The sequence below is a fragment of the Gymnoscopelus braueri genome, assembly GCF_963280865.1.
Source record: "Gymnoscopelus braueri genome assembly, chromosome: 18".
NCBI classification, from domain to species: Eukaryota; Metazoa; Chordata; class Actinopteri; order Myctophiformes; family Myctophidae; genus Gymnoscopelus; species Gymnoscopelus braueri.
In genome coordinates, this window is record NC_137618.1 from 12,226,080 (window position 1) to 12,242,354 (window position 16,275).

The window sequence follows — 16,275 nt, forward strand, 5'->3', positions numbered from 1 at the left end:
TTATGGGGTTACCCTACAAGTATGCCACCAGTGTCCGTTACCCCAACCCCCAGGTGGTGCAACCTATTGCCTTGCAGCAGGTATGTATGGTTTAAAGCAGTTGCATGCCAGTCATTACTCATTATATTGTCAAAAATAAATGTTTTTTTAAGGCGAAAATAGCAGATTACACGCAACGCGGTGTGAGCTTGTAGATCTGCTATTTTCACTATTTGTTGAACGAGAAGTATTTAGGGCTCAAGTGATAACATGTCAAAAGGGGGTGATCTAATAAAAAAAAATAAGGTAGAAGGGGGCGATCTAAGAAAGGCGACCTAAGAAAGAAAAAAGTTAGTTGGGAACCACTGGTTTTAAAGAACAGTCACAACATTCATTTCCTTCCTCAATGTTCAATATCAATCATGTTCCATATGGTTTTCCCCCCTCCGTGCGTTCCAGCACGTTCAAGGTCAGAAGCCTCTCACAGCCTCCATGCTGGCTGCCGCACCTCCACAGGAGCAGAAACAGATGCTGGGTAAGAGTTATACAAAGTTGTATACGGTTTGCCTGCCCTATACAGTACCTTATTATGATAGGTTAATTAGTAATTAACCTAATCAACCTATCATAATAAGGTACTGTATAGGGCAGGCAAACCGTACTATAATGCATGTTAAGCATGAGTAATTAATAATTACTCATGCTTAACATGCATTATAGTCTGGTGTTTGTTTGTCTTATTGTTATGTCTTGTTGATGTCATGCCTTATAAAAAACTAATCAAATTAATATATATAAAAATACAAATAAAAGAGTTATACAAAGTATAGTACATTACAGCAGTGGATCTCAAACTTTTTCATGTCAAGGACCCCCAAAATGTTATGTATTTGGCTGCGGACCCCCTATCTAAAAAATATTTTGTGCCAGGGATTTTTCAAAAATAGCAGATCTACAAGCGGAGGTTAAAGCCTCAGTCTGTGATTTCTTCAACTGGTTAGCTGTATGTAGAACAGTAGTAACATAGGTTTAGAACAATATTATCGAAACGTCATAATTCAACATATTGTGGTAATTGTTTAGGAATCGGAGCACTATTGTGTGTGTGTGTATGGGTTGAGGGGGGGGGGGGGTCCTTTCACGCTGTTTCACAAATCGCAGATTGGAGCTTGGCCTAACAAAGTTTTCAGTCATGAGATTAAATGTTTTGCTTTAATCCATGTTTCTGTCTCTCGTTTTGCCTTCCTTACAAACAGCCGAGCGTCTGTTTCCTCTGATCCAGTCGATGCACGCCACTCTGGCGTGTAAAATCACTGGCATGCTGCTGGAAATGGACAACTCTGAGCTACTGCACATGAAAGGCATGGGTTTCCGAGGCTACACGAGTCTCTGCACTCAAAGGTATCTCATCTTCGTCGTCACTAATACGATCAATATTAGGGGCCCATGACCCACCTCTCTCCCACTCACTTTGCCAGCCTAGGCTGGCTCAGGGTGGAAGACAGGGTTAAACAACTAAAAATGGGTCTGGTCTTCAAAATTGTAAATGCAGATTTGCCCGAAATGCCCCCTATACCCGCATATCTGTATAAATACCTCGAAAAAGTTAGTGACACCCACAGCCACGAAACTAGAGGGAGCGTAAACAACAATCTGGTACCACCCACCCATAAAACAAACATGGGCAAATTCTCCTTCTATAGCACAGCCACCAAGGAATGGAATAGTCTAACCCCATCCCTCAAAAAATGCAGTTCGCTGGGCTCATTCAAAACAGCCCTAAAAACTCATCTTTCTGGAGGCCGAAAGAGGAGATAGTACCAGTTTCCCTGTAGACAGACGACCCCCCCCCCCCTCCTCTTTTTTGTACATATTTTGTATTTCCTCATGCATTTTTTGTATATAATCGTTATTTTTCCATGCTTCACCCCCCCCCCCCCTTTTTTTGTACATTTATTTTTTATTTTAATTTTTTTCATGCTCCTTTTTTTTTGGTACATAGTTGTATTTTTTCTGTATTATCTGTATTTTCATGTTGATTTTTGAACTGTTTGGTTGCTACTATATATGTCTATGAAATTAATTCAAGGACCCCAACGGAAACAAGTCCGCAAGGACTTTTTTGGCCGGACCTTTTAGTCAAAAGCATTATAAATGTAACTGTGTTGTTTTACATTCTTTTGCCTAATAAAAATTTCAATCAATCAATCAATCAATATTGAGCTATTGATTTTATTTAAAGGCCAATACAACTTCTGGGTGCACAGCCCATCTGGACTTACAAGACATTACACACAGTGATCAGAACATCATTTAAATATATAATGCACCATGCTGTATATACGGTATGTACACACAGTAAATTCACATATGATGCATGCACCCCCTGCAGACTGTACACCATCATGACATCATACATGTTTGGGGGGGGGCATTTAGGGGTGTTTGATGTGTTGTCATGTGTTGGTTAGATTTGATGTATTGTCGTGTTGTTATGTCAGCTTGTCGATTGGCTATTTTCAGCAAAGATATTTAATGTAGAGCGAATACAAAAAAATCCACTATAGAGCCTCTGCTCAACAACGTATGGGGTTTATGTGTTAATGGATTGTGGTGTTGTGTAGGTGGAGGAGGTGGTTGCCGTGCTGCAGGCCCATCAGGCTAAGAAGGACTTCCACCCAGAAGGTCGGCGGCATCGTGGTGATGCCGTGGTAACCACGGCTGCTGCTGCTACCTCCTGATGTGTAAGATGCTCTATTTCATTTGATTATGGAGTGATTTATTGATCTGGAATCCAGACTGACTCGCCAGTGCTTGGTCTTTTCACTTCTCTTCTCAGCCTGGGAAGCTTCCATTTGAGCCTCATTTCCAAACGTCACCTGTTACGTTTAGGCACGTCATTGCTGATTGCATAGTGCTCAATGAATCACAGCACTGAAGGAAGGGAAGTGACTTGAATTTTACATTGGAAGGCTATGGTCCTGCCCCGCCCCATAGACCAGTCAGGATCCTCGGCGCCTGTGTGATCGAAACCTTCAAATAGGAAGACTTCCAGACAGAGAAGCAAAGTGGAAGAAAAAAGAAAAAACGCTGAATGTAGCGAATCAGTCTGGATTCCTTCCAGGCTATGATATATTTACTTGTTATTGCTAGACCCCAATTGCGTGTGTGCGACACTGGCGTACTACTAAGTATAACATCTATAAATCACTCTTAAAACCCCCTATTCTTAGTAAAACAGAGTTACAACTGTAATTGGATTGCTTTTTTTCCCGATATGCCAAATCTCTTCGCCAAAAAATAACAATCTACAAGCTCACAACACGTTGCATCGCGACGCGTTGTGAGCTTGTAGATCTGCTATTTTTGAGTAATGTTCCACCAGAATATCTCTGCTGTCCGGCAGGAACCAGCCAACTCCAAAATGTTCATTTTTCAGGAAATGACTAAAACAAAAGTGGAGTTAGGAGGTTTTGTTCATCATTGATAAGAACAGCTGAATGGACGTCCAAGCTCCAAGCCCTTTGGTGGATTTAGCTGGTTTAGCAGAAAGTTTGAGGATCCAATGGAGTTAGCTGGTTTTGTCAGAAGCACTTTTGAATACTTTTCATTGGTTCAATATTTTTTAATCGACACACAGACGTAAAGGGTGTTCACTGGCCCCGATTTATGGAAAAAAATGCAATAGCGGAAAAATTGAGTTAGCTGGTTTCTGCCGGACAGCAACGATATGATATATATATATAACGTTTGTTTGTTGTTTCAGGGTGCGGCAATGGGGAGAGAAGAACACTGCACTGGCTCCAGTCACCAGAGCCTCTCCAACAAAATACACAAAAAAAGAAAAACAGAAAAAAAGAAAACTGTTTAAAAAAAGAACATGAACATTTTGAAAAATATTACAGTACTTAATTTTCTTAGTTCTGTACTAGTTTTAAACTGAATACCAAAAGCAATAATGCAAATGAGGGGCTTCTCTTGATTCAAGGCCCTTCATTTTGGAGGAGAGACCCTTTTTCTGTCAGGAAAATGAGTTTCGCTCTATTTCTTTGTTTGAAAGTTTTCAGTTTGTATTGATGGATTCCTCCACCCCATCATGTTATCATGGATGTGTGGTATTCTCAATAAAGGGATGATCAAAGATAACACTGTTTTGTTGTATTGTATTGTTAGTTTTAAATGGTCACATGGGTGGGCTGCGTGCATTTTCAGAGCATGCTTATTTTAATGATCAATCGATAGTGTTCCGGGTTGGATCAATTGAACCAACATAGTATACTTAAGTTCTTACTTATTGGTATCACTAGGAAAATGCATTCCCCCCCAAAAATAATTACATAACGAGGCGGTATAGGAAATGATAATTTGTATGTATTTAATTTTGTATTAAAAGTAATTCATAGAATATAATGAGCATGACCGTGAAAGAATAGGTAGCACAGATAAAGCTCTGATCACACAGATCAATTTGTTCATTTCAATTCAAAGTGTTTAAGCTTTTGGCGCCCTCTACTGTCGACAATGGTCTGGATTCACAAGAAGTAAAAGTTTCAGTGTATTAACCAAAAGACCAAGAGGAGAAAATTGGGGTCTCAAATTGGGGACTCAAACGGACAAAAATACATTATGAATTAATCACTTATAATATCACTTTTAAACAAATTAAAATGTAGAAATGAAAGATTTGTTTGTGATCATCCATAATGTACGTAATACAGTACTGCATGCTTAGTGGTTCTCAACCTTCTCAGCCCGCGACCCCCAAAATAATCATATTTGAACTGGCGATTCCTCACCCTGACAAGCACTTGCAATTGTAGCAGTTGAGGCATTTAATTTAGTTTGACTGGGTTCCACAGATAAATATTGTGAAAATAGCTGATCTACAAATCTATAAATCGGCAATTTTCAAAATGTTTGCCTCCGTCTCAGGTAATATTTCACAATTTAGCCAATGTTTGACCATTTCTTTATAGTGTGTTGATAACTTTCTTCGCTGTATTAAAAAGGTCTTAAATTGTCATTTTAGACATGTGCAGATACCCTGTATACACTTAACTATGTTAGTTTATTTACTGTTGAGTGAAAAAACAATGCTGCACATTAAGCAAATCATCTGGGGTCCCTCCAAGTACATTTGGGGGTCCCCCCCTGGTTCCCCAAATGTCCCACAGGTTGAGAACAACTGCTATAACACACTATTAAGACTGAGAACAGTGAATTGAAGTCAGCCGTAGTCAATACTGTACATTATGTATTGTGACTTGTTGCCCTTACAGGTATAGGCCTGTCATGCCATGGCTACAGACACTATATGGATGGAGGGTATTTGTCATCCTCACATAAGGAGGTGTGTAGGGATGGCAACACACACACACACACACAGACAGACAGACAGACAGACAGACAGACACACACACAGACACACAGACAGACACACACAGACACAGACACACACACACACACACACACACACAGACACACAGACACACAGACACAGACACACACACACACACACACACACACAGACACACACACAGACACAGACACACACAGAGACAGACACACACAGAGACAGAGACAGACACACACACACACACACACACACACACACACACACACACACACACACACACACACACACACACACCACAGACAGACAGACAGAGTCCGTAAAATGTACAGATATAATATCTTAAATATTTTACTCATTTGAAGTCATATACGTCATAGGGCTGGCGTCATAGATGACTGACGTGACGTCACGGGCTGGTCAAATGAAGTGGTGGTCGACGCATAACGTATTGTTTAGAGAAAATGGCTCCGGGGACTGATCAGCTGGTTGGCATCGGATTGGTTTGCTTCAGCCTCCTATTGTTTACTTACTACTCTACCTGGGTCATTGTTCTGCCGTTCGTTGACAGCGGTCATGACCTGCACAGGTATTTTCTTCCCAGGGAGTACTCGGTCATCGTTCCCGGTATTGTGGCAGTACTTGCTCTCTTCTGTATAGGGGCCTTCACTGGAATCGTCATGTGGAGGAATCTAAATCTCGAGAAGGTCGACTAGAGATCCACCAGGCTGTGAACTGAACTTCCTTTGCTTGCATTCCGACAACAACCTTCGCCTAATCAAACGCTCTTAAACAACCAGAAAAGGCAGCCGCAGTCGTCAGACGCCGCCTGTGGCGTGCAGCGGTGGTTCTCAACCTTTTGAATTTCAACGAACCCCAGTGTGACATGCATTAGGCCACGGACCCCCTTTTCTTTCCTTTTTTTCTCTGGGACCCCACTCTCTACTATGAAACCATCAGTGCCAGTTTAACTCGGAGTGTACAAATGTGACCAAATGGACCCATACGGGTCCATTTGGTCACATTTGTACTCTCAGAGTTACAAGCCCGCAAGGATCTATTTGGCCAGTTATGGTCACCAGCGTTGAGAACCAGTGGGCAGTGGCGTAGAACAGGGCACGTAAACTTTATGTTGTCACAGACACAGGTGTCTGTCTGTACCAGTTGTGTACCTGCACCGTTGTTACAGCCACTTCCTGCACATTTATTGCATTTCCTGAGCAAATGTATTTCTGATTCTCATTGATCTCCATCTTACAGGCTATTAACACCTACATGAGCACATACCGATTCTTACTGAGTCGTACAACCATCAACTTTAGCCTCTTTTTTAACTCTATAGAACCAGTTGTTTTGGTGGGTAAATATATTCAGATTATATGTCGTTGCTGTCGGTGGAATCTTTTTCCCCCTTTATAATTTTTTCAAATAAAGTAAAATAGCGAGAATAGCCGATCTACAAGCTCACAACATGTCACATCGCAACACGTTGTGAGCTTGTAGATTGGCTATTTTCACAACTTTTGTGCGATGAAGTAGGGCATTACATTTACAAAAGAACGTAAAAAGTTGAAATATGGAGATACAAGGCTTCTGCCCGACAGCAACGATAAATACAATAAATTCCACTTGTTTTATACTTTTTGAAATATCCAACATTAATCTCATAATGGAATTCAATGAGGCTCTGATGGCACTGAAACATTGTCAAAATTTGGAGTCATACGTCATACTGTAGATATGTCGACTGACTTCACACGCTGGTAACATGAAGTCCAAGATCTACATTGGCCCTGGCCATAAGAGAGTACTTTAGTAGGCCTATTCTTCACGATTAGCCTAATAATGGCAGGACAGGGGAAATTGTATGGAATTTTCACCTCTTCAAAGGCAGGATAGGATAGATCAGTGATTCCCTTTAATTTCAAGGACCCCCAGTTTGATACCCCTGGTGGTCCCAGGACCCAATGTTGAGAAACGGCAGGGTAGATGACCATTAGCTTACCGTTACTGTACATCGCTATAACTTTGTGTTTATAATGGAAGTCGATGGGGCTTTGATCGTGCTGGCACCTTGCCCAAATGTCATAGATGACTGACGTCATAGGCATGGTCGCATAAATATAATTTCTCAAGGGGCCTGCTTTCACAAAACAGACATTTCTCCAGAGCCGGAAGAGGTTATCAGTCATCATGGTGTTCGAGCGCTACGCTGAGATCGGCCGCGTCGCCTACATCTCTTTCGGGTCATACGCCGGCGAGCTGGTGGTCATCGTGGATGTCATTGACCAAAACGGGGCTCTGGTCGATGGCCCCTGCACGGGGCAACCCATGGGTTTTGAGCGCCTGCAGCTCACTGACTACGTCATCAAAGTTCCACACAGCGCCCGTCGGAGGTTTGTGAGGAAGGCCTGGGAGGAGGCTCAAATCGACGGGAAGTGGGCTGAAAGCAGCTGGGCGAAGAAGATGGAGGCCAGAGAGAGCAGGGCCAACATGTTGGACATTCACCGTTTGGAAGTGATGAAGGCTAAGAGGGAGATGAAGGAGGAACTAAAACATGAGGTGAGGAAACTGCAGGAGGAGGCCGAAAATAATCGGACTTTTTAACAAAAAGATTTTCTCCGCAAAGCACAGATCTTCGCCAGGCCAGATAGCTTATTGTGGGCCGGCAAAGTTGAATAAAATGCAACGTGGTGGAAAACTACAGGTAGAAATGGCGTGGCTTATTTGGGGAGTTGCGTAATAATCCAAGGGATCCAAGGACAAATTACTTACGGTTCAAGAGTTATAGGCCAAAACGTGAATCAGCCTGTTATAGCGCCACCATGAGGCCAATTTGAAAAATAGGTAAAAGTGGTAAAACACAATTTTCATTTTCACAAATTGCAATCAACTTTGACTTTATTAAAAGATTTGGTCATACAGATCTTTTTCAAACGATTTAAAAAACAACTCCACATACAGTAGTAGGCCTACATACTGTAAATACCAAGTATGGGGATTGCGGGTGTGACTGATCCCCTGATGGTTGCTAATCACTGAGGTGATTCAGGTGTGGTTTCACAAATGTCAACGAGGTCATTGTGACCTCGTTGACATTTGTTGTTCGATGTTTGAAAGTGGCATGAGATTTTTTCTCCGTTTATTTTTTAACATTGAAGTGGATGGAGCATTAACTTTTTGAAAATCGTTTTCTCCTAGTTCCTTTTGAGATATTAAAAAAAAAAATTGCACTGATGGCACACTGAAAACGGCCGTCAAAAGACGTCATTGGCACTCAATGAGTTAGATTTTAAATAGTTGTATGGCGATATATACTATTGCAATGTCAATTGAAACTAGAAAATACTGCTCCTGAAGAAACAAAGTTTCAAGCCAAAAATGTATAGTGTAAAAAGTACAAATTGTCAAGGCAGTGCTCTCTGTGTGTGTGTGTGTGTGTGTGTGTGTGTGTGTGTGTGTGTGTGTGTGTGTGTGTGTGCGTGCGTGCGTGCGTGCGTGCGTGCGTGCGTGCGTGCGTATTTGTTTGTTTGTGTGTGTGTTTAATGTCTACTCCCTCCTGTTGTGACTGACTGACAGTGTGACTGAGTTCTTGTTGACCTAGTCTAGTCTTCTTTGTCTTTTTTTAAAAAGACTCACATTGTGTGCATTGTGAGCTTGTAGATCTGCTATTTTCAAATATTTTAGTGCTTTTATTTTTGGTACTTTAAGTACGTTTTGATGCCGATACTTTTGTTCTTTTACTCAAGTACATTTTGAATTCCAGACTTATACTTTTAAATGTGAGTACTTTTTCCACCACTGCAAGATTTGAAAATTGTTTCATCCACTGTTGTATTTATAAGTGAAATGTACAAAGAACACAGAAAAGGAAACAAGTCTTAGTCTTTTTAAAAACAATGTTCCTTCATTACGGTCATTGTAGAGAGGAAGGAATAACGTCAAGATAATTAAATTGACTGATGATAGCCATAGGCCTAATCATATTTTATAATTAAAAAGGAGTCTATAACCTGGATTGTCAACATAATTGTAAACACAACAATTTAAAGTTCACAAGGTTTAATCCAGTGTACAGGCAAGAGTCAGAATCAGGATCCAATCAGTGAAGGCCTACCAACCACTTAATAAATCATTTGATGCTGAAATGTAATGCTGAAATGAAATGTGACGAGTACAAGGAATGAAAATCACATTATGTGAGACACTTTATTATGGGATGACATTTAGGGGGCCAGGGCCAAGCCTTAATCCCAGCCAGACATATCAGACATGCCAACATACAAAGTATGAATATTAACCTATTCCAAATAATTTATTTGACAAGACATACTGACACCAAGTGAAGAAACCCAACACCCTGCCACCCTCCCAGTCATACAGATTTAGCAGTGATTAAATTTAATAGCCACTGGCATACCATGAAGCAAGTTCACCTCATTCACTAAATACCAAGTATGGGGATTGCGGGTAATGTTGGAAGTATCATTTACAGTTCCTTGATGTGGCTTATTAATAGATTTTAAATAGTTGTATGGCGATATATACTATTGCAATGTCAATTGAAACTAGAAAATACTGTTCCTTAAGAAACAAAGTGGGCTCGCTTCAAGCCAAGAATGTATAGTGTAAAAAGTACAAATTGTCAAGGCAGTGCTCTCTCTCTCTGTGTGTGTGTGTGTGCGTGTGTGTGCGTGCGTGCGTGCGTGCGTGTGTGTGTGTGTGTGTGTGTGTGCGTGTGTGTGTGTGCGCGCAGATCAGACAGAGAGCAATCAGACAGAGACAGAACCAGTAGAGATGAAACAATCAGGCAGGAGTTCAGACAGGAAGGCCTACCAACCACTTAATAAATCATTTGATGCTGAAATGTAATGCTGAAATGAAATGTGACGAGTACAAGGAATGAAAATCACATTATGTGAGACACTTTATTATGGGATGACATTTAGGGGGCCAGGGCCAAGCCTTAATCCCAGCCAGACATATCAGACATGCCAACATACAAAGTATGAATATTAACCTATTCCAAATAATTTATTTTACAAGACTGACACCAAGTGAAGAAACCCAGCACCCTGCCACCCTCCCAGTCATACAGATTTAGCAGTGATTAAATTTAATAGCCACTGGCATACCATGAAGCAAGTTCACCTCATTCACTAAATACCAAGTATGGGGATTGCGGGTAATGTTGGAAGTATCATTTACAGTTCCTTGATGTGGCTTATTAATAGATTTTAAATAGTTGTATGGCGATATATACTATTGCAATGTCAATTGAAACTAGAAAATACTGTTCCTTAAGAAACAAAGTGGGCTCGCTTCAAGCCAAAAATGTATGGTATAAAATGTACAAATTGTCAAGGCAGTGCTCTCTCTCTCTCTCTGTGTGTGCGTGTGTGCGTGCGTGCGTGCGTGCGTGTGTGCGTGTGTGTGTGTTTAATGTCTACTCCCTCCTGTTGTGACTGACTGATAGTTTGACTGAGTTCTTGTTGTCCTAGTCTTCTTTGTCTTTTTTTAAAAAGACTCACATCGCGACGCGTTGTGAGCTTGTAGATCTGCTATTTTCAAATATTTTAGTACTTTTATTTTGGGTTCTTTAAGTACCTTTTGATGCCAATACTTTTGTACTTTTAATCAAGTTCATTTTGAATTCCAGACTTTTACTTTTAAATGTGAGTACTTTTTCCACCACTGCAAGATCTGAAAATTGTTTCATCCACTGTTGTATTTATAAGTGAAATGTACAAAGAACACAGAAAAGGAAACAAGTCTTAGTCTGTTTAAAAACAATGTTCCTTCATTACGGTCATTGTAGAGAGGAAGGAATAACGTCAAGTAAATTAAATTGACTGATGATAGCCATAGGCCTAATCATATTTTACAATTAAAAGGTGGAAGTGCAGTATGTAGGACTAGTAGTGTGGAAATGTTTTGGTTATGTCCTCCAAATGTTATAAATAGTTTGGAGGACATGAGTGTGTTTGCTGCTGCTTGGCATTCTGGGTAATGCCTCCATTCGTACAGGTTGATGATTTTATTTGTGCTGACGCCGATTCAACCTTGTTTCGAAAAACAGTGGTTTAAATTAATGTGAATTAACTATGAATTAGCAGATTATAATGCATTATAGCCATGGGCTTCATAGGAAGTTTTACCAGATTTTCTGAAACATCTACCGTACGAAGTAAATGAATGGAAAATAACTCCTTGAAAGGCAATGAATTACGTAAAACGTTTTACACACTGCACACATTATATGCAAAAGCTTTGGAAGAGAAGCGGAATCTATGCTAATGGCTAGGACTGATATGGCCCTTTATGAAGTCTGTTGCCTTCAACTGTGTGATACATGGGACCACAATGAAAACAATTCCCCAGGACTCTTTTGTGTTATCCTTTTAGCCTTAATGTATAACTATATCTTGTGCTGTTTACATTTCTGACCAATTAAGCATTAAATAAATCAAGACATCCCACCTTGGTTCTCATTCGTCACTGAACTGTCAATCTGGCTAAATTGATGAATTCATTTTGTTGTGGGAAGGGTGGGTGTCTACAAGTGAGGCGAGAGGAGAGAAAAAAAACAAAGTCCAGTATGTGGTTAGTCTTATCTTCTTGATTCATATTACAGCTAGGAAGAATAAAAAAAAGTAATATAAAACCCACTTCAGATTATTCAAAGCATTACTTGTGTCTCATCTCAATCAAAATGATGATATTTGTGTCCAGCAGCGAGTTTTCCATTGCCCACGGTGGTCTAATTGACTGTAAAAGGCACATTGAGGTGAGTTAAAATAAGCTATGTCAAGCTAGCAGCATTGTTTAACAATAGTATGAAGCCCAGCTAAGCCACTTACTTAAGCCCTATTTATTATGGTTGTAGCTGCTCTCTCTCTCTCTCTCTCTCTCTCTCTCTCTCTCTCTCTCTCTCTCTCTCTCTCTCTCTCTCTCTCTCTCTCTCTCTTCTTTCTCTCTCTCTCTCTCTCTCTTTGTGGGTTTGTGGGGTGATGGGCGGTAGTGGGCAGTGGGTTTATGTAGTGGCGAGTGGTTTGTGAAGTGGATTTGGGTAGTATAGTGTCAGTGGCAGTGGTGGAAAAAGTACTCAAATTCTTTACTTAAGTAAAAGTACCAATACTGCAATACAGAAATACTCTGTTACAAGTAAAAGTCCAGAATTACAACGCGTCGCATCGCGACGCATTGTGAGCTTGTAGATCGGCTATTTTCAAATAGCCTAGGTATAAAATAGGGCTAAAGTGGTTAATGTATGTTTTATAATGTAATAATTTATATCCGAAAAGTAACTAGTAACTAAAGTTTTCAAATAATTGTAGTGGAGTAAAAGTACAATGTTTGCCTCTGAGATGAAGTGGAGTAGAAGTAAAAGTATTGGAAATTGGAAATACTCAAGTAAAGTACAAATACCTCAAAATTGGACTTAAGTACAGTACTTGAGTAAATGTACTTAGTTACTTTACACCACTGGTCAGTGGGCATGTGTGTAGGGTTTGTGGGGTGATGGGTGGTGTAGCGATCAGTGGGTTGGACGGTTGGGAAGTGAGGATTTATGTTGCTACTTTATGGATGTTAGCGTATCATTTGCATTATGTACTTATGTATGTAATAGATTCTATTTGTATGGATGTTTATTTATATGTTTATTTTTTATGTTGTGGACTGCTGACGTGTGTGGTAGTTCATGTGGCTCTGCACCACTTATAGACAGGGCAGCAAAAAGTAAAAAAGAGCATTTCACGTCACCTTCAAGTTGTTTTCAAAATATGTAGAAAAAATCATTTGAAAATAGAAGATCTACAACGCGTCGCATCGTGAGGCATTGGCATTGTGAACTTGTAAGTATAGGGCTGAAGTGGTGAATGTATATTATGTAATAATAACCCAAATCTGCAAAGTAACTGGTAATAAAGTTGTCAAATATTGTTGTGGAGTAAAGGTACAATATTTGCCTCTGAGATGTAGGCCTAGTGGAGTATAAGTGAAAGTATTGAAAATGGGGAATACCTCAAATTTTTTACTTAAGTACAGTACTTGAGTAAATGTACTTAGTTACTTTACACCACTGCATGATACTTCATAATGTTTTATGCAGAGTACTTGTTTTACTTTTTACTCGGTACAAGTTTGGTAGTCAAAAGTACAAAAGTATTGGCCTTTAGCATGCTGGGAACTGCAGTTATGGCTGCCCAGCCAATAGGATCACAGAGGGGGTGAGGCTTAAGCGGGGCTTAAGCTCCCTATTGGCTGTCTAAGAGCACCTACTAAGTTTGGGGCCTTTAGCATGCTGGGAACTGGAGTTATGGATGTTTAAAGCCCCACCAATAGGAACACAGATGTCCCTGGTGTGGCTATTCTGATGGCTAACCCCTGCCAAGTTTGGTGCGGATCGGCAACGGTGCGCCTCGCTGGTCCGCATGTTACGTTTGTGACGTCTACCCACCCACTGTTCGCCCGTCCAACCGCCCGCCGGCTGTCGGTTGACCCTCTAAGTTATTTTAATACAGGATGTAGGGTGGGATTTTTTCCCTGGGCTAGTGGGAATGAGCGTGCAAAGTTTCACATCAATTGGATGCTGCGTTCATGATTTGAGGTATTTTGTTCAAAACGGGCCACTCCTGTAAACTTTGGAGGTACATTTTAGCCAATCAGGATGGAATATGAAAAATCGGACAGATCCATCTTGATCACAAGTCATGACTATAGAGATAATGTGCACCAATTTACGTGATGTTTGGTAAAAATATGTAGGAGCAATATCAAACTAGAAAAAGAGCACAAGTCTCCGCCAGGTCAGGTAGGTTATTATGGCCTCCTGGTGGCGCTATAATAGGCCAATGTGAAAAGGGTGCCATATCTTCTTAGGCCTTGCACGGCAATGGGACACTGCATTCATGATTTGAGGCATTTAGTTCAAAACATTTGGTTTGCTAAATTAGACCTGCTGGTGGCGCTATAACAGGCCAATGTGAAAAGGGTGGCATTTCTTCCTCTGCCTAGTGGGAATGTGCATGCAAAATCTCACGGGAATCGCACACTGCGTTCATGATTTGAGGAATTTTGTTCAAAACGGAGCACTCCTGCAAACTTTGGAGGCCAATCTTAGCCAATCATGATGGAATATGAAAAATCTGAAAGACCTGATTCGTTTAATGACTATAGAGATACTGTGTACCGAATTAAGTGATGTTTGGATCAAATCTGTAGGAGTACTGTCAAAAAAAAATTGTTTTGCCAAAATCGGCCTCCTGGTGGCGCTATAACAGGCCCATGTGAAAAATTTGGGGCAGAGGTTCTGCTCTGGCATCCAGGGAGAGTGTGTGCACAGTTTCGCTGCGATCAAGCCAGCGGTGCCGGAGATTAGAGTACACAGACAGAATGACACACGCACTCAGTCATATCGGAAGGACGGACGGACAGGGTGCAAAACATAGTCTCTCGCCAGGCCGAAAGAAGACAACAAATAAAGTGCCCATTACAATCAGTGCTTCAAAGTCTCAAATAATAGTAAGTATCAGTGCAATTCCAATCAAAAAAGTGTCCATTTGGTCAGTGCATAAGTGTGAGAAGTGAAAGTGCCCCACCCTAGGAATGTCATTAGAGGTCTTTAAAAAACTATTTATACCATGGACATAAACCACCATAAACCACTGACATGGACGGACATAAACCACATAGCCAAGAAGCACTATCAAGTATCATTGGAATTTATAAGGATGCTATTTGAATGGCATTTAAAGGACCTTTAAAGGCCATTCCTACTTTTACTTTCTGCATAGCATGCATTTATCAACAGATATAAGCATGCTGAGATGGTTCGCACCGCAGAGGAGTTCAGAGTTTCATCTGGTGGTGAGTGAGACTTCATCCGTCCTTCATAGTCCTATAAATGTGTTAGAGATGTTAGCTATTCATAGTCATAAAAATGTGTTAGAGGTGTTAACTATTCATAGTCATATAAATGTGTTGGAGATGTTAGCTATTCATAGTCATAAAAATGTTTTACAGATGTTAGCTATTCATAGTCATATAAATCTATTAGACATTCATTTTTAACATGACTCCGTACACAGTGCCACATAGCTACCCACATGACCCGAGACTACACACAATGAGTGGGCAGCATAATTGATGTTATATTGTACAGATTTAAATTATTTATTTTGTGTTCTTTTATTTATAATGATATGGTTTAGGCCAGATTGGAATACTTTTGTTCATTAATTTATATTTAGACATTTCAATTATGTTATGATTATTTAAGTAATAATTTGCATTGCATGTACTTTTACATCTACTAGAGTAATTATTATTATTTTAAAGTAGCAATATTTCTTTACTTGGGTACAGTTTGGCTAGTCTACCCACATTCTAAATGTAACCTTAATTCATACAATGGAATTACAGTGTTGTAGAGAGAGAAAAAAAACTATCTAGCACTGCTTCAGTACTTAATAATGATAAAAAAGGATCATATGACAAAATGACAAAAATAACTTGGTGAATATAGGAATAAGCAAATAACATACACACAAACAAAAAAACTGAATCGGCAAGCATCATTTCATTTCAATAATATTGTAATGGATCACTCTTTTCAGATGTGGAACTAATGAGAACTTATGAAGTGGTGTGTGGCAAGAATGAAATTAGGATTCATATAATCTAATTTAATTCATGATTATAAATTGTATTGAATCATTCAACTCATATTAACGTCCTCAAAATGATGTGTTTCTTTCACACTTAAGGGTTTCACACAAGGTTTCACTGCTGCTGGTAGAGGGAAAAAGTGAGTGTTCATAATCTTTCATAACCTACACTTAGCCATAACCATAAGAATAGTCCTACAATTATCAGCTCAGATCTCAAGTCAGCAAAGGCATTAACACCATCTATTTGTCTGTCTACAGAAAGCCGCCACC

The 16,275-nt window shown here is 40.1% G+C and overlaps 1 protein-coding gene across 1 annotated transcript; it reads left to right on the forward strand.

Moving 5' to 3' along the window:
- Positions 1-7,525: 7,525 nt before the first annotated feature.
- LOC308105768 (large ribosomal subunit protein eL14-like) lies at positions 7,526-7,939 on the forward strand (the record flags this gene model as incomplete). The annotated part of the gene is made up of 1 exon (XM_080456697.1): positions 7,526-7,939. One exon carries the CDS (start codon positions 7,526-7,528, stop codon positions 7,937-7,939), a length of 414 nt encoding a protein of 137 aa, XP_080312823.1.
- Between the last annotated feature and the right edge of the window lie 8,336 nt (positions 7,940-16,275).